The following is a 19,042-nucleotide window of genomic DNA, read 5'->3' on the forward strand; positions in this document are numbered from 1 at the left end:
AGTTTTCCTTACAGCTACTAATAGGATAAACACATCAATGGCCTGACCGAAAAAAGAGGGCCTTCTGCTTCCTCTGGAGACTGAGACTCTTCATGGAGGCTGGAGAGATGTAATGGGCACATGCGACACTCTAATCCTGTCTGTAATTACAGAATCATTTCCATTTCCAAAATCACATGGATATTTAAGTATACCTCCTCTTTTAAATGTTTTTTGAGAAGAAGCAACAGCGTCTGTGAGCTACTAAACTGTGAACACAAAGACTTTTAAAACTTACTTGTAAATGTGTTTGTTACAGGCAATTATAGTTTGCTCACATTATCTCCAGAATCTTTGGCATATGAAATTAAATTAGCAGACATAAGCTATCTGATAAACAAGGCTTGTTTATCCATCCTTATAGATATATGGTATGAATTCACTTATTAGTAAAAAAAAAAAATCATTTGAGTTGACTCTCTGGGCCTAGTTTTCTCCTTCTTCAAAATAAAGTGTGCTTCCAGCAGATTCTAATTCAAACACAATTCAAAGGCTCATTCTATCACAAGGTAAAAGCTTTCTATAGACTTAATTCACTGGAAAACAAAACGTGCAGGCAAAGGCCAAGTCATACGGGTAGAAAAGGAAGTAAACCAAAACCTAAAGAGAAAGGCAGGTTTTATGGCATGTCTGGCATGATAGTGGCAATAGGGATGATGGCAGCTGATGTCCACTGAGCGCCTACTGTGGACTGTTTTCTATGCATTCAGTTAAGACAACAACTTTGCAAGACAGGTATTATCACCTCTATTTACAGAAAAGACAACTGAGGTCAGAAGGGGCTGAAGACTTCCCTAACTTCACAGCTTGTAAAAAGGACAGTTGGGCTTGGGACTGGGGTTGGTTTGGTTGCAACCAACAGCATGCAAAGCCCATGCTGTTTCCACTGAGTCTTGCTGTCACCCCCAGCTGAAGCGGGGCCATTTGGTCTCTCTAGGGAGAAACAGCTTCCACTGAGCCATGGGCCCTGTAACCTTATCCAGTAGGAGGAAGCACCACACAGTGGTACAACCTTTGGCCATTTGGCTTTGAGTCCCTACTCCCCTACTAGCTGTGTGACCTCAGCAAGTCCTGAAACCTCTCTGAGCTTTAGTTTTCTCGTTTATAAAATGAACATGACAACTGATTCAAATAGTTGTTTTAAGGATTAAAGTGTAATGGAAAAAAGTGTCTGGCAGATCACCTGGCCAAGTTTGAGTATTAATAAGTGGTAATTATTATACCTGTAACTGTATATGCAACTTAAAACCACAGATCAATGGAAAAAATTATGACCTCAAAGGTGTTATTTAACAGATGAGTTAATAACAATAAAATATCCTAGTGCTTTCTATGCTATAAGAATACATGTTTGTACATTCAGAAATTCATATTAGTATCAACAGTGTCTAAATTATGTATTTTTAATTTTTGTGAGTTCTTCCCCATTTTATTACGAGTATTTATAAACCACAGAAAAGTTGAAAGAACTGAACACTGGAAACCCATATACCCATCACCTAGACCTACAGTTAACATTTTACAATACTTGCTTTATCACATATCTATAAATCCATTTTTAAAAATGCATTTCAAATCAAGAAGGAGACATTACTACATTCACTCTGAACTACTTGAGCGTACATAGTATTAACTGAAGCTCAATATTTGTTTAAGATTCTCTTTTTACTTTTAGGTAAAATATACATGCAATATATGCACAAATCGTACAAATACAATTTGACAGTCTGACAAATGTACACACTTGGCAACTGCAGCTCCCGTCAATATACAGATTCCCAGTCAATATACAGATGATTAGCTTTATTCCAGAAAGTTCCCTCATCCACATTACATTTTAAGTGAGGAAGCTGTGGTAAATGGAAAAAAACACTGGGCTCAAGAATCAAAGGGACTGGGTTCAAATCTCACCTCTACTACTCATTAGAAACACATACAAGTGTGCACACACGCACTCCATGTCCTCTCTTTCTCTCTGTATCTATGTATATCCTTGGTTTTCTACCATAAAAAAGAGATAATGCCCATCTCACAAGGTCTTTTGTAAAGGTTAAATACAAAAATACCTGGAATACCATAAGTGTTCAGTAGATGCAATCAAACTGGAATCATTACCTTGGTACTTTCTACCTTTCTCCCACCTCTCTCCAATCTGAGGATATTGTCTTCAAAAAGGAAAGTAAGGACACACACACAAAAAGCAGTTGAAAAAGAGATGAGGGGGAACAAGACATCTCTCTGCATAGGCAGTACTCTCCCAATTTATCCACTCTGACTTCAGCTAATTAAACATCTGTCTCAACGGTCTTCTCAGCAAATTAGTCATCTCCACTTTGTGACATTGATTGTTGGTTGCAGCCGTTTCCCCACTTGCTACCATTCCCAGAAACTTCTAGGAGTTTACTCACCAGGCACACGGCAAGGAATGATGCAGGGTCCCCATTAACCCCCTACAGTTGCCCTTGGTGCCAGTGCTGTTCATAATGCTGCCAGGCATGTCCTTAGATCTGCCGCCCCAAAATAAACCGATTAAGGGGTAACAGTGTTTTTGTCTATGTTTCTGATTTCCAGATTATGATGCATTTTCTAGATGCTATGTACATGTACCAGACTAAAGTATTTAATAAACATTTAACTAAAAATCTGTTTTTTAAACTAGTGTTGATGACAAAGCAATCAGATAACAGAAGTTCTCAAATGGGAGGTGAATTCAAGTCTGGTAGATTATTAGACAGCTTTTTCTGAACATATAAACAGAAGCTTTGCTGGTGCGCAAAGGGCCAGCAGGCAAACAAGTGAAGCTGTGTGGCTTGGATGTGTGATCCATTTCTCTACATGATGGTGTGTGTGTGTATGCTTACACCTGCTTTGGCAGGAAGCAGGGGGAAGTGAGGTGGGGGCGAGCTGTATTCTGAACTACAGAGCACATCTTGAAAATGGTATTCTGAAATCAGGCTTTTTCTCAATCCTTTTTCCCATTAAAATAGTCGTGACTGACCAAAGAACTATCTTTTAGAAAGATAAAATGGCTAATACACACATTTAAAAATACTAAACGACACTAAAGACCCAGAAATGCAAATTAAAATGAGATACTAGCTGCTAACCATCAGTTTGGCAAAAATTAAAGACTGATAACATTCGGTATCGGTAAGGAGCTGGGAAAAAGGGCATTCTCACATACTCTTGGAATGTCAAAGAATGAGCATAAGTTTTTTTTTTTTTTTTTTGAGACAGAGTCTCCCTCTGTCACCCAGGCTAGAGTGCAGTGGCATGATCTTGGCTCACTGCAACCTCTGCTTCCCAGGTTCAAGCAATTCTCCCTGCCTCAGCCTCCTGAGTACCTGGGATTACAGGCACCTGCCGTCTAACCTGGCTAATTTTTGGATTTTTAGTAGAGACAGGGTTTTGCCATGTTGGCCAGGCTGGTCTCAAACTCCTGACCTCAGGTGATCCACCTGCCTTAGCCTCCCAAAGTACTGGGATGACAGGTGTGAGTCACTGCATTCAGCCAGGCATAAACTTTTTGAAAGGGAATTTGTTTTCCTCAACATTTTAAATAAATATTTGACAAGCAATCCATATTTAAAATCTAGCACAAATGTGTCCAATGAATATTCAAACAAGATTGTTCACTGCATGTTTTTGTAATACTGAAAATTTGGAAATAATCTAAACATCCTTCAATAGATAGCTAAGTTGAACAAATTACTAGGAAGATATAATGTGTGGTCACTCTAATATAGAATAATGCTTATGACATATTACTGAGCTAAAAAAGTAAACGCAATATCATATATACCGTGTGACATAATTACCCTAAAAACCTTAACACATGTGCATTTTTAATGAATTCACTTAACAAGCATTTACTGAGTATACTATTTGACAGGGACCTTGACAGGTGTTGATTATGTAAGTGATTTAAAAAACAAACAAAAAACAAGAATCCTGTCCACATGAAATGTATAACCTATATGTATATCTATATGTGAATTTGAAGGAAAAAATCAAAGGATTTACACCAAAGGAAGTTAGAGGAAACTTTCATTTTTTACTTCACACATCTCTAAAATGTTTGCTTCTTCCCCAAAAAGTATTTAATTTTATTTTAAAAATATCTTTAAATGCCACTACCTTCTTTTGATATTAACTCCAGGAGATCTGGCCACAGGTCAAAGCTATTTCAGTTCTCCCAAACTGTGCATTTAGCTCTAATGAAAGAAACCAGATGTTACCATAGTGTCCACCCCTCCGTTTCCCGAAGAGCAGCTTCTACTCTTCTGCACACCTTAATTCAGGGCTCCATTATCTGTTGGACAGATTTCTTGAGAGCCTCTGCACTGGTGTCTCTGCTTCACATTCTGTGGCCTCTAATTCATTTGTACAATACAGATGAGTGTTTTCTAAGAGAAATTCTGATTATATATTGCCCTTCTTTCAACAGATCCCCTCTGCCATCAGAATAAAGTTCACATTCAACACAGCTTACATATGGACATGACCTAGCCCCTGATGACCCGACCACAGCAGCCTGAACACTCTTTCCCATCCCTCTTTACCTGCCCAGTTTCTATTCATCTTCAGATTTCAGCCAGATGAGGAGCTTGGGATAGTCTTCCCTGACTCCCCAGGATGGAACCAGGGCTCCCTGCTCCCTATGTGCACCCAGACCCTATACTTACTTCCATGGTATCATCCCTTGCATGGTATTATAATTGCTTGCTTATTCCAACTAAACAGAAAGCTCCTTGAGAGCAGGAACTATTTCTTGGTCTTTACAAAATTCTTAGTGCCTACATAATGCCTGTTACAAAACAAGCTCCCAAAACATGAATGCACTTCTATTTTTAAGCTCACTTATCAGGCCTCCTGGTCGGATCTGGCCCTGCCTAGTTTCTGTAGTTTATTCTCTGCCCTCTTCCTGCTCCAGTGATTTGGAACTTCTATGTATTGTGACTACATCTCAAAACATGTTGTCTCCTCTACATAGAATGTTCTTCTTCTCATTTACCCAACTGGCAAAGTTCTAATTAATCTTTAAGAAGCCATCAAATAAATCACCCCAGAGCATCTTTTCTCAGTCCCCTACCCAACCCAGTAGTTTCAAGTAGGACTCCCTTACCTGTGCTGCTTTAGTAGTTTATATACATCTGCTTGTCAATTTACCATATTTTAATACCTCTTTTTCCGTGTACTCATTGGGTTTTCCACCTGATTTCTAGTGCAGCATGGCACAGAGCGGGCATTTGATGACAGTTGAACTAAACAGGGCATCTCGGAGCCACACAGAGCTTAAGAGCACACATGGCCCTGTCCTCCAGTGCCTTGATTAATCCTCACTCAGCCTCTCCCATGTTAGAGTTGAGGGAAGTGAGGCTTTGAGAGGTTAAGTACATCATTACACACATATACAGTTTCCAGAATTTCTTAATTCTGAGATAGATTTTCATTTTTTAAAACATTTATAAAATCAGGATGCAGTTTACAACCAATATGTACATTTAATGTAGTAGTATTTCCTAAGAAGCTATTACTAAATTGGTGGTGCTCTAGAATCAGCCCCTAGTGAACCCAGAAGTCTGTCTGACTTCTAAGTGTGTGTGTGTGTGTCTCCCATACCACCAAATAGCCTCTCGGGACATATGTCTTTTTTCTTCCTTTCAGTCTGCTTTTTCATTAACTGAATCCACACTTGTGACTGCCCAGATGAAGTGAATGAATAGATTTTATAATGGAAAAGGAACTTCTGAAAGATGAGCGACTAGCAGGAAGAGTAAATGCTGGTCAAACATAGTTTTGGCAAATGATATATTTCGAGTTTTTCTGACGTGGCAGTCGCAAGAGCTCATAACACCCTTCTAAAATAATTGGGTCTCTAAAGTGGTTCCAAAAGATTTTGCTTGACATAAATTCTCCAAATTTCCAGGCTTTCTGGATAAAATAGTTGACTGCAACGCCATCTTCAACGTGCTGTGCTCTGTATTTGGGAAGATCCATCAGGAGCCTCAGAGCACTCCAGACAGGGAGAGGCTCAGGTGAGATGGAATAGTAAGATAAAGAGGCAGAGAAAGGAGGCAGGCAGGAATATTGAACTCTATTGAACTCGGAGCTCCTTGCCTGGGGCACTTCTGAGTCACACATTTAAACACTTTAGCAGCCCTAATTTACTGTAGCATTTTCCCAATAGGTCACTGGATATCGAGTATCAGGTCTTCGTGTCCTATTCATCCTCCCATACATGAGAGGCATCAGCATGATTATTTATTCTTCCATAAGGAGGAACGGTTGTCTGCAGAATTTACTGCCTCTTTTTTGACAAAGATCACTTAAACAGTTCTATTTTCCATCCATCCATTCATTCATTCATTCACTCATTCCGTATTTATTCTTTTAAGGATTACCTGCTACAGCATAAAGAAATCACAAATCTGTGTCCCTGGCTTACAAACTCGACTTTGATAGAAGAAAGAATACTGGATTTTTCTGTATCAATTGCACATGAAGTAGGACTCTCTGTTCAACCCTATAGCCAGAACATTCTTTAGCTTACATTAGCCTTCAGAGGGCATTTCAGGCTAGAAGAGTGTTAAAAACCCTACTCCATCTAACATATATATGGGTTTCCCTTTTCCACAGGGCAGCTTAGGACAGGTGTATGTTGCTTTAAGAAAGCTAGACATAAAACATTAAAACTGACACCAATATAGACAAATTGTGCAATTACAAAAAGAATTCCTGGCTTTATATCCAGATTCACCACAGGGTTCCTTTAAATGCTGCACTTCCCTAGTGCATTTAGATCTCAGAATCAATGAACGTTTCTGTTTACAGAATTTTAAATTTGTTCTCCCATTAGGGTTCTAATAAGCAACATGGTACAAATAAAAAGAATATGGGCTTTGAGGTCAAAAAAGCCTGGGCTCCAATTTAGATTCACCATTTACTTACTGAGGAAACTTGGGTAAGTTTAACCTCTTAGAGCTGAGGAAAGTGAGGCTCAGAGAAGTACATCATTACATATACAGTTACCATAGGTCCTTAATTCTAAGATGCACCTCTTTTTTTCCTTTACTTTTAACATTTCTAAAGCCTCATCTTCAAAACAGGCATAATAAAATCTACTTTCCAGGGCTGCTGTACAGATTAAATGAGGTAGTATTTCTAGGTACACCAAGGCACTCCATTCATTAGCTCCCACGTCCTTGAAAGGGGTCCTCCTTTTGGAAAGACCAACTCCTCCCCTGGCACACAAATCCCTTTTAAAATACCCCCCCTCCCCCTGCAATACAGAGTCTTGCTCTGTCACCCAGGCTGAAGTGCAGTGGTATGATCATGCCTCACTGTAGCCTTGACCTCCTGGGTTTAACCAATCCTCCCACATCAGTCTATGACATATTATTGAGTTAAAAAAGTAAACGCAGTATCATATATACTGTGTGACATAATTACCCTAAAAACCTTAACACGTGCGTTTTTCATAAGTTCACTTAACAAGCATTTACTGAGCATACTACTATTTGTAGTCATACTACTATATATTTGACAGGTACCAGTCACTGGGACTACACACGTGTGCCACCATGCCTGGCTAATTTTTAAATTTTTTTTGTGAAGACAGGGTTTCACTATGTTGCCCAGTGTGGTCTCAAACTCCTGGGTTCAAGCGATCCTCCCGCCTTGGCCTCCCAAGTGTTGGAATTACAGGTGTGAGCTACTGTGCCTGGCTAAAATACTCTTAATAAATATTAAATTCATCTGTCTACAACTTTCTCAGTCTATCTGGCATGAAAGTAAGGCCTACTGTGTGTGGTATTTTGGTGACTGACCCTGCTGCAGCCAGTCTACTACAGCAGGTCCACAGTGGGTCACAGGCTCAAAATTCTGCACCTCCCCATGGCCTTGCGTGCCCAGGGTCTCCGCCTGATCTGTATCCCTCTGTCATAAGGCAGTCATCAACTCTGTATTTTTTTCTCCATTTCTTTCAAGTTCTTTTATTTCTTTGTGTTCATACTCTCTGTGTGTCTCTTATCCTCTTTGGGCCTCAGTGTATTTCACAGTGGTTAAAAATTTGGATTTAATTCTATATAGACTCATATCTTAAAACTCTCTCTGGTTGCTGTATAAACAACAGACTGGAGAGAGGCCAAGAGCATGAGCACAAAAACCATCCAGGGTGCTATTTCAGCAGTCTAGGTGGAGAGTCATGGTGACTTGGACCCATCCAACAGAGATGAAGACAACTAAATGGATTCAGGATATATTCCAGAGGTAAAACTGACAACACTTGTTAATGGATAAGATGTGGGGAGACAGTGCAGGAAAAATTCAAGACTGACAGCTGGGTATGTGGTTCAGGTGAATGGGTAGATGATGGTGTCACTTACTGTGCAGAGCACCTGCTTTATCTCCCTTAAAGGGTCAATTTTACTATATATATATATATATTTTTTTTTTTTGGCGGGATGAGGGGTTAAGTAAACTGCAAAGTAATCTTAAATGTTCTTTTTACACTAAAATATGGCAAGCCACTGCTCTGATTGGCATTGTCCCTGCCCTGCTCCTAAACTGTTCATAGCTTAAATGTGAAGGTCACTGTTTAAATGTCAATTTCTCAGACAGGGGCTCCCTGAACACCCTATAGGCTGCAGAGAGCTCCCCTTCATTCTATCATTCTCTCTTTCAGCCTCTTATGTATGCTCTTGCTCTAGAATAAGATCCTCCTTAGGTCTGACACAGGGGAGCACGTGAGTGAATGTACGACACAGCTACAGATACATTATGGATCGATATTTACATTTCACATGAATGTGTAAGATAAAACTTAAGAGTCCAATGATACCATCATGAATTGTCCCTCAGACCAGAACCCCATACCCTGTCGTTCATGTTTACTCCCCCTCTGCTCCTAGCAGTACTTTGCGGAATAATGTTTGAGAAGCCCCGTAGACTATCTCACTGGTGACATTCTAGGGGTCTTGTGAAAACAAAGTAAATCAGCAAGCAATAAGGTGCTCTGTGACTCTAAACAGATACTGAGTTAGGAGGGAGTCCACCTGACAAAGCTAACACTTTTCTTTCAAGTTCTTGTGAAATTTTATAAAAGTAGGAATGAATGTCACTAGGCTTATTAACAATATTATAAGAACTTTTTAAAAGAATCTTCAGACTAATAAAAATTTGTCTTTCATAGCAAAAGAATGGACAGGAATAAGAAAAAGTTAAGATGCTCCTGTTCAATCTTTCCACAGACAATACAGAAAATCACCTCTATTTTATAATGAGACTATTGTGACAAGTTATGCGGAAAACTATTCTGCTTAGTAAACCCCACTTTGACGCTCTCTTTTGTAGATCAAGAGGTATCTATATTTCTGTGTCAATGTTAAAAACTGAAATTGATCAATTTCTCAGCAGTGTCTGTCATGTCCAACATAATGCTTCAGAAGGCTGGGAAGGACTGATGGTTAATAGCATTTTTAACAGCAGCAGCAACAACAACAACAACAACAACAACAACAACATAGTACTAAGAAACTCAGAAGGTCACTGACTGTGAGGGTAACTTTGACAGAGGGAGAACTTGAATTAAGGCCTTTATTCACTAAATAACAGCTTAGGGACCTGACAAGCCACTCTTTACTGTGTCAAAAACACACCCACCCAACTGTTAACATGAATAAAGAGGCTTCATCTAATTCTTCTAAAACTGGATTCTCCAATTACAATTTTCTTAAATAGTAGGGACTTCCTGCCAATGCAGGTAGATTCCAAATGTCAAGTGGGTCAGTGAAAAAAAAAATGAAAGGTTGAAGAGAAACTTTAAAAGAGACATTTAAAAATAGGCATAAAAAATAGACCATAGCAGAGAATTGACTGAAACATACTGTGAAAAGACTACTATAGTATATTCTTTTCACATGAATATTAATAGAAAAAAAAAAACCATGCAGTGTTCATAGTTATGAGTTGATGAAATAATTACAAATAATGCAAATCAAAATTTTAGATCAGTTACAAGTGTCTGTAAATGACAGTCTATCCTAAAAAGCAGAATGATTTTAAAACCCTAAGGGCTTCAATTGACAAAGCTATTTACCTAAACAGAGTTATTTTGCTCAAATACATACCAACTTCTGATTTTTCACAAATGAAAACTGGGGAAGGAGTGCCACACTGAAGGACAACAGAGCAAATATTAGGACTGCCATTAGGCCTACACTTTGATTGAATAATGAAATAGTTTAAGTTCTAAATTTATTATTATTATTATTATTATTTTATTTTATTTTTTTGAGATGGAGTCTCGCTCTGTCGCCCAGGCTGGAGTGTAGTGGCCGGATCTCAGCTCACTGCAAGCTCCACCTCCCGGGTTTATGCCATTCTCCTGCCTCAGCCTCCCAAATAGCTGGGACTACAGGCGCCTGCCACCTCGCCCAGCTAGTTTTTTGTATTTTTTAGTAGAGACGGGGTTTCACCGTGTTAGCCAGGATGGTCTCGATCTCCTGACCTTGTGATCCGCCCGTCTCGGCCTCCGAAAGTGCTGAGATTACAGACTTGAGCCACCGCGCCCGGCCTAAATTTATTATTATTATCAAACAAACAGTTGTGTAGTCAGTCTGGAAAAAAGGTAAGGGAAGAGAAATGTCTGTGGGCAAGGAACAAGTTCACTGTTAGCCTATCAAAGGATTTCTGAAATCTTGTTTTAGCACAACTAACCTCTGTGATAACTGCTGACTCTACATGGCATATGTATTTTGATTTGAAGTGGTTATTTCCCTCCTTCTTCACTGAAGTTCAATAAGGGTAGCAAAGAGACAAGTGCTGTTCTGTACTCAATCAGGTAAAAGCTGTTTGATGACAGGGTTGCTCACTCTAATTCTGTCCCAGACATGGGGCATGGTAGGCACATTTTTGAAAAGACTAAGCCGGTCATTGTGACAGACGCTCAGGAAATGCAGGATGAGTGCCTCTAACCTGGCATCTCTTTCCACCAAGTTCATGACTAAGTTCATGTGTCATAATAGGTAACTAATAGGTATTTCATAGCCAGCTGTGAGCACCAACAATTTTTTAAGTACTTTCTATGTGTTACTTTCTATGACAAGAGGATTTTCCTCTTTTCATTAATCACTCTCCAAAAAAGTCTACTCATACAAAAGTTCAAAAACACAAGATGTACCCTGCCTTTACCAACCTAAGCTTAAACAAATATCTTTACCAAACTGGAGATCCTTCTGTTTTATGAGACCAGACTTATTAAAGCTACAGAAAGAGCTTCTTTTGTTAAAAAGCTTTTTGAATTAAGAAAATAGACAGTAATTTATGTAAATGTATCAATCTCAATCGGCTTCTCTTCTATGAAAAGGAATAAATAATGCAGATCACTGTTTTTCAGATAACCGAGTCCTAACTCTTTGCCAAGGATATGGCAAAGATTCTGATGGAAATGGCAGTAATGTGTACACAAAGGTGAACATAAATAAATGTGTGTATGATAAGCGCTGGGAATGGACATAGAAAAACGGGTATGCAATTGGACAGAGACGACGGGAGATAGAAGGAAAGATACTGGCTCAGCTGTATCTAAATAAGTTCACAGGAGTTTCATGGTATGAAAAATCTGTGACAGTGGAATTTTTACTAAGAAGCTTAAAAAAGTTTCACCTTCTCCTTGGACAATTCAGAATAAGGCCTTCTTAGAATATAATGCATTATATCACAAATATACTTTTATATAAAATATTTGGGAACAAAACAAGAGTAAAGAACCAGGGGCCAGGCGCGGTGGCTCAAGCCTGTAATCCCAGCACTTTGGGAGGCTGAGACGGGCGGATCACGAGGTCAGGAGATCGAGACCATCCTGGCTAACACGGTGAAACCCCGTCTCTACTAAAAAATACAAAAAAAACTAGCCGGGCGAGGTGGCGGGCGCCTGTAGTCCCAGCTACTCGGGAGGCTGAGGCAGGAGAATGGTGTAAACCCGGGAGGCGGAGCTTGCAGTGAGCTGAGATCCGGCCACTGCACTCCAGCCCGGGCGACAGAGCGAGACTCCGTCTCAAAAAAAAAAAAAAAAAAAAAAAAAAAAGAACCAGGATCCGAAAGGGTGTATGCCTACTCAATATCTTTGATTATCTGAAGCTGTTTAAAAGCTATTCGATTGGCACCTGGAACCCCAAAATATCCACTTTTCACTGGGAAGGAGTGGCTGTGCCTCTTCAATCATCCCCTAAATGCAAAGAAGTTTGACCCCCATGCAATGGATAAAAGTCACCCAAAAAATGAACAAAAGAGGTGTTTGGAAAAACCAGAACACCATTCATCCCAGCTAACGACTTGTTCATTATGAGTGATGATGGATAAAGACTTCTCATGCTGAGATGAAATCAAGATTTATATGCATTGTTTCCTCTCCCAACTTGTGGGAAGATCATCATCATTTAATTCTATCTCTGCGGCCAGTGATGGGCATCCAGAGAGCTGGTTATCAAACGGCGCAGTCAGCTGGCAAAAGCCGAAACGTGCAGTTGGCACATCTGGACGGAGCCGCCACAGCCGAGGGTGAACAATGACTCCTGGCAAGCATCCAAATTGCTTGCAGACGCTAGCAGGTCTCATCTACAACCGCCCCTACCAGCATCTCTCTCTCTCTCTCTTTTTTATGAGAATCAGATTTTCATTGCTCCATTCAATTGCTCTCCTCTGCCATTTTTTACAGCTCTTATCGTTCCCCTGGAATATGGCCTTGAGACAGCTCATCCGTGTCCTTCACTGTGTTATCTCTTCTAACTTTTATTAAAACTTCAGCTTTCATCTGAAGATAGCTAATTAAATCTGGAACAGATTATATGCCTCCCCTTAAAAAGAGCACAAAACTATTTTCTTCCGCCCCAGCAATGCTTTTTTTCCTTTCCAAAAGGTGAAATCAAAGGTGTTTAAGAAGTCTCTTTATTTACAGAGCTAAGATATTCAACATGAGTTGATTTATATTAAAGTTGTCTGTGATAGGACAGATCTTTGAGCTATTTCTCAAGATAATTATTTCTCAATCCTGGTATATATGCTTTAAAGATCACAGCTAATACTATAAGCATATTTTCCATATAAAGTTGGGTAATGAGGAGTTAGGTTATTTGTGCACATCAAGTGACTTGCCTTTTTGTCTTTTTTTTTTTTTTAAAGGGTTGCCCTCATTTGATAAAGATGAAGAGAAATTTTTCTTTTCTTCCCCATACCAGAAACATTAGTAACTAAAAGTTCTCCCATGGGAAATTATGTGAAAACATGAAATTAAAAGTAGTGATTCAAGTTTAGGACTGATTCGGTTTTCAAGACAGCTTTACATCAACTAATCATCAGCACAAGTAGCTCTGTCTGAATCTACCACAAATTACTAATGAAGGAACTTCCACAATTGATATGAATACATTCTTCTCACATATGCCGCTGAGCCAGTCCCTTTCTGAGGCCCAGGGGCAATGTACAATCACCTCTTCTTGCGTAGATCTGCTAACCAAACCTTCTAGCAAGGACATCTGAAACAATCTAGCCAGCCATCACACATACATGCCTTATGCCCTTTTAATAAGGGTTAAGCTTCTACTACTGTGAGAATATGATTTAACTATCCCACCTGAAACTTTCTGGGATCCTTTTCTTCGCTTCACTGCCTTTAGTAAGATTTCCTTCATGGTAACCTTTGTGTTGTCCACCTGAATAAGGGAGAATCCATGAGCAGCATTTCTGTAGGAAAAGACAAATATTACATCATCACCAACATTCATCCAGAGAGATGTTACTGCGATCTTCACTGTGTTTAAGCAAGTTTTAAAGTAAGTGCATACTGAGGTGCCAATTATTTAAAAATAGGTTGAATAGATATACTTCTAATGGTGGGGGGTGGGGGGGTGGTGATAAAAGATTCTAGCATGAGCAGTTCCAAGTGAAAGAGAGGTCAGGCTTAGGGAAGGTTTTTCTAATTTGTCCAAGTTGAACCTAAGTGGTCTGCGTGGGTCAGTAGCAGGGTTCCTAGTGTTGGCTTCCAAACCAAATCTTGCAACAAGGATTGACAACTGATAAACTTGGCTTGTATCAGTAGATGTCACTACAGGCAGATACTGCCATCATACTAAGCTAATGGAGCCCCAGACCAAAAAAAAAAAAAATGTCACGTGGGGCCAGAGGGCAGTAATACCCCAAAGTAATTGAGAAGGAAGAAAAGAAAATGCTCTAACTAGCTAGTAAATATATTTGTTTATTCATACACACACACTTTTTTTTTTTTTTTGAGATGGAGTCTCACTCTGTCACCCAGGCTAGAGTACAGGGGTGCAATTTCGGCTCACAGAAAACCTCTGCCGCCCAGATTCAAGCGATTCTCCTGCCCCAGCCTCTCCAGGAACTGAGATTACAGGCGCCTGCTACTGTGCCTGGCTAATTTTTGTAGTTTTAGTAGAGATGGGTTTCACCATCTTGGCCAGACTGGTCTTGAACTCCTGACCTCATGATCTGCCCACCTCAGCCTCCCAGAGTGCTGGGATTATAGGCGTGAGCCACTGCACCAGGCTGTATTTTTTTTTTTTTTAATACAGTCTATACACTTCAGTACGAATGGTTTAATCTACTTAGTCCTAGAAAGTCAAAATATTAGCTGAAGCACAAGTAATTATAAGACAAAACACTAACACTCCTTGTAAGCGTCCAATTAATCAAACTGGGTGGGGGAAAGGCTTCATCTAGATTGGAAAAAAACTGCTAAGGAAGAAGTATTCTAAAAACAGAAGCCCCATGTGAGGTATAACTTCACCAAGACTGTTAATTGCAATAGCAAGTATCACAAATACTACTCACTACGCTTGGGCACTGGAACAAAACAGACCAATTCCAAGTAGCTCTTGTAACAAACGGGACCCAAGTTTCCAACTATGGAACATGGGAATTGCCACAAGGAGTTTGGTCGCATTCCCATTTCTCCATAAGAATCTCGAAAGGGAACATGGCCAAAAAACATGGCAGAACTTCATACTGACAAGAAATCTGAAAGAAAAGCCAAGCCCCAAGCTAAGCTCTGGAAAAAGATTCCCAATGGTAGGGCAGGCTGGGAAGGGTCTTAAGCCTAGGCTGGACCCAACCAGGTGGCTGACTCTCCATAAGGGCTGGGGGTCGATCTCAAAACCAAGGACCTAATTTGCTTCCCTAATACAGAGACATCTCCACAACCCTCCTCTCCATACGGCTTGCTGTTTAATCCTTGACATTCCATTTGTTAAAAAGCAAAAGCCGAAGCTGGTCTGGCCAGCACCATCATCCATTTTAACTTGGTCAGGTTCTTGCTATCGAACAGCAGGCCTGAGAACTGTCAAGCTAATTTTACTGAACACTCTGTTACTGAATCATGCCTGAGTCCCGGCCATTCTTTACCTCAGAAGCTGGACCCCATCCCAGAACAATCTTTAAAAGTTTATTTTACTGATCAAAGCAAAATAAGAAAAAGCTCTTTTTAAAAAACTATATTTAGGGAGCGATGCAGTAAGTGATACTTTGGCAAGAGTACTGAAATGTAAAGTGCCTTGTGCATTTATAAACTTGGGGGTATTTGCTCTGGCGCTAGGCCAGTGTGTGTTTGGAACAAATGCCAGTCAACCACGATCAGATTTGCCTTCCCCTGCTTTCTCCTCAGAAGTCAGTATGTGCTCCATCTGTGACAATATGTTGGGCGATGGATGAGTAGGGCCTAAAAGAGAACACAAGTTCTCGGGTACTCACAAACTAGTACTGGCCTGGACCTCATGAACTGCCATCCACCTGGTTCTAGTGGAACTACTGTTGATTTCAGTCTGCTTAGAAATTGCTTACGTTTCCTCCTACTCTGCTGCCGGCTGACAGCATTATTTCCAGCCAATCTTTTTCAGCAAAAGCAGACTAAAAGCTCAAAAGGAAGCCTTGTGTTTGGACTAACTTTCATAAATTAAAAGTGTCCTTTTAAAAGATTTTTGAGCAGAGGAAAATCCCTAGTCTGTATTTTTCTGTCATTTTACCAAAACGTACCTGGGTGACAAGGTTAAAGCAAGCAGAGGAAATCCCTGGCACTTATCATCCACAGGCATTACTGATAAATTGTGTGGTGGAGGAATAAAGGATTACCTTCTGTATTTTTTCATTACACTTTTCTTTTGTTACAGAATACATAAATCCATTGTGGCACAATGTAATATGTATCACCATGCTACACCTGCGGACGCTTCCGAGCAGCTGCCATGTCTGTGCAGTCAGGAATGATAAGTGAACCACCCGTGAATGTTAACGATAGTGATCATTCTGAGGTAACTTGGCTCTCCATCTTCCTTTACAGCCTCCGTGCTGAAGCCAGGGTAGCAAGGTTCATGAGAGGAAAATGAAAACAACAGCGAAGGGAAGGGGCACGCACGGCCCTTGGAATGGACCTTCATGAGTGTGCAGTATCTTACTCTGGGGCTCCATTTCTGTAAAAACGTGCACGTTAAAAGGAGAAAGAGGTTCTGCCCTGCGTGCTGCACATTCAGGCAGACCTAATAAGAGTTTCCGCAGCTCAGTCCCACGCTCCACTCCCTTCCCTCCAGACGAATGCCAACTTTGGATCTTGTTCCACGTCTACAGTGAGCGCTTTGGCGGGGAGATGGGCAGGGTTTTGTTTTTTGAGTAATACCCTCATATGTTTCTGAAACGTAAAAGCATAGAATGCAAGTGGTTCTCAGCCTCCGTCTAGGTGTAAGTGTTAAGTTATGCTCCCATTTAACAAGTGGAGATGGAGACTTGCCACCACAATTTTCAGCTTGACTTCCAAACATTCTGGGTTTTATGCCTCATTTCTTTATATCCAGGATTTTTTATGGGCTTTCTAAAAAGTCTATTGAAATACATCTTTTAAAGCCTTTACTTAATGTGGGACGCTGGGTTTGAGGCTGAGAGGACAATGATCCTGGGGGGGCGGCTGGTAGTAGGCAGACAGGGTGCTCCTGGTCTCAGCCTGCCTTCCCTGTGGCACATGCTCCAGTCTCTGGGTTAGGAGCTGTGGCGGGGTGATCAGCCCTCAGCTGAACAAGCAGGCTACACACAGACCCAAAGTCTCGGCTCAGAAACCGCTCCTCCTCCTGCTCGCCTCAGGGACAGACAACTTCTTTTCCCTCAGAGCAGGGCATTCTAGGGACACTGAAAAGCAGCAGCTGCCCTTCCCATGGCTCCTTGGGCTGTCCATGCTGGGTCTAGGGTGAAATTCCATGTCAGGGAGCGGATGAAACACTGCCAGGAGTGCTTCAGTCAATTCAAAGTTAGGTCCTGTCAAGTCTCGTAACCACTGAACAATGTATAGGCATTTTAAAAAGAGACTCCTCACTTGTGCGCTCCGTCCCAGCGCAGAGCCACTCAGTTACCCCAGAGAAGTTTGTATGCCAGCATGAACCCAACGCAAGCAGCCTTTCTGAACTAAGCAGTAAGCGAGAGGCAGTGGGAGCCACAGAGCCCACAGGGACATAGGTCTTCATCTGAAAAGCTTAGATTCTATCTTTAGGAACAGAGCTGGAACCAGAACTCAAGTTGGAAGGCAGCACACTGGAGAGGAAAGGGCATAGACTGGAGGTTAAATACCCTCTGACTGAAATCCCAGTTCCGTGGCTAACGGAGATGTTGCTGTAACATGTGGGAACCTCAGTGCATCCATGAAATGAGTAGGCTACTTCCCTATAGAATTGTTACGAGGATGAAACAGACAATGAATGCCAAGCACCTCACACTATGACTGGCAAACAGTAAACGGAGTCGATGTTAGTTCTCTTTTGTTCTCCTTGTCCTAAGTCATCATCCCAAGAGGAGAGGCCCCACTTCAGCCCCTCCTTCCCCTGCCTCCTAAGCAGAGACTGCTTGTGGTGGTGGTGGGGGGGGGGGGGTGGATCTCAAAACTCATTGCCTGTCATTGGTAACACAGGGGCATTAAAATGTGTGATTTGTTGAGCTTGGTGGCAATATTCAGGGGCACTGTCAGTGAGCAGCCTGTGGCCCAAGCATCAAGCTTCCCAAGAGCTCCAAGGGGAGCACTCTGGGTTCAGTTTTCAAAGCTTTCCTTTTTGAAAGTGTTAACTATGATGCAGGTATGTTCCACCTCAACTTAATTCACTGTCTTTGAACAGTGATGATGGAAATTAAAAAATCATGGTGGTGTAAAGAATTTCAACAACATTTATTAAGAACTTTTTGATTTGCACAAGTTGTCCACTGTTGAACAATTACAGTAACAGCAACGACTATTTATTGAACACTTTCTACGTGCTAGGTGCTGTTTTAAGCTTTTTAAAATAAATCTGTATTGACTCATTCAATCCTAAAATAGGTACAATTATTACACCCATTTTATAGAAACTGAGGCTGAAGGCATTAGGGAATTTACCTGAGATCACTCATCTATTAAAAATCCTGTTCTGGATTACAAAAATCAACAATATGGTCCCTAACCCAAGTCGCACAGTCCAGCGGGAGAGAGCCAAGAAGCCAACAAACAATTATAGTTCTGTGTGACAGCCACAAAGGCAGAGGCAAGTTCAGGGTGCTGCGGACACAAACGGAGGGCACTTAACCTAGCCACACAGAGGTCAGAGGGCCCCAGAGCTTCCCAGTGGGGACGATGTCTCAAAATGCAGTCATCATTTAGCTCTAAACCATGCTAGGAGAGATGGTGGCAGCACCAGAAGGCAGCAGAGCCCAGTAAACTCTAGAATAAAGTGACCTGGTTTGAAGCCCCACCTCTGCTTTTATGGATAACAACATAATCACTTTAACTTCATTTCCTCATCTACAAAATGAGGATGATAATTATTCTTGGATTGTAAGATTGTTGTAAAGGCAAAATACTTCTAAAGTACTTACCATAATACCTGTCATATAATAAACGCTTATAGGCCAGCCATTAGTTAAAAAAAAGATATATAATAAGTTATATATTAATATATAATAAGCATAAGCATTTTCTTCATAT

General features: G+C 40.8%; 1 protein-coding gene across 9 annotated transcripts in view; it reads right to left on the bottom strand.

The window, feature by feature from the left end:
- Positions 1–19,042, bottom strand: part of MAPKAP1 (MAPK associated protein 1) — a 273,352-nt gene that overhangs the window by 93,769 nt on the left and 160,541 nt on the right. For 8 of the 9 annotated variants that reach the window (XM_033191183.1, XM_033191206.1, XM_033191157.1 and 5 more), the window contains one exon: positions 13,673–13,782. In XM_033191183.1, coding sequence (XP_033047074.1) covers positions 13,673–13,782 — 110 coding nt within the window. Of the gene's footprint in view, positions 1–4,176; positions 4,254–13,672; positions 13,783–19,042 lie in introns of all 9 variants that reach the window. The other variant, XM_033191190.1, reaches the window with a different exon arrangement.

This window comes from Trachypithecus francoisi, unplaced genomic scaffold (assembly GCF_009764315.1).
Source record: "Trachypithecus francoisi isolate TF-2019V2 unplaced genomic scaffold, Tfra_2.0 Contig01585, whole genome shotgun sequence".
NCBI classification, from domain to species: domain Eukaryota; kingdom Metazoa; phylum Chordata; class Mammalia; order Primates; family Cercopithecidae; genus Trachypithecus; species Trachypithecus francoisi.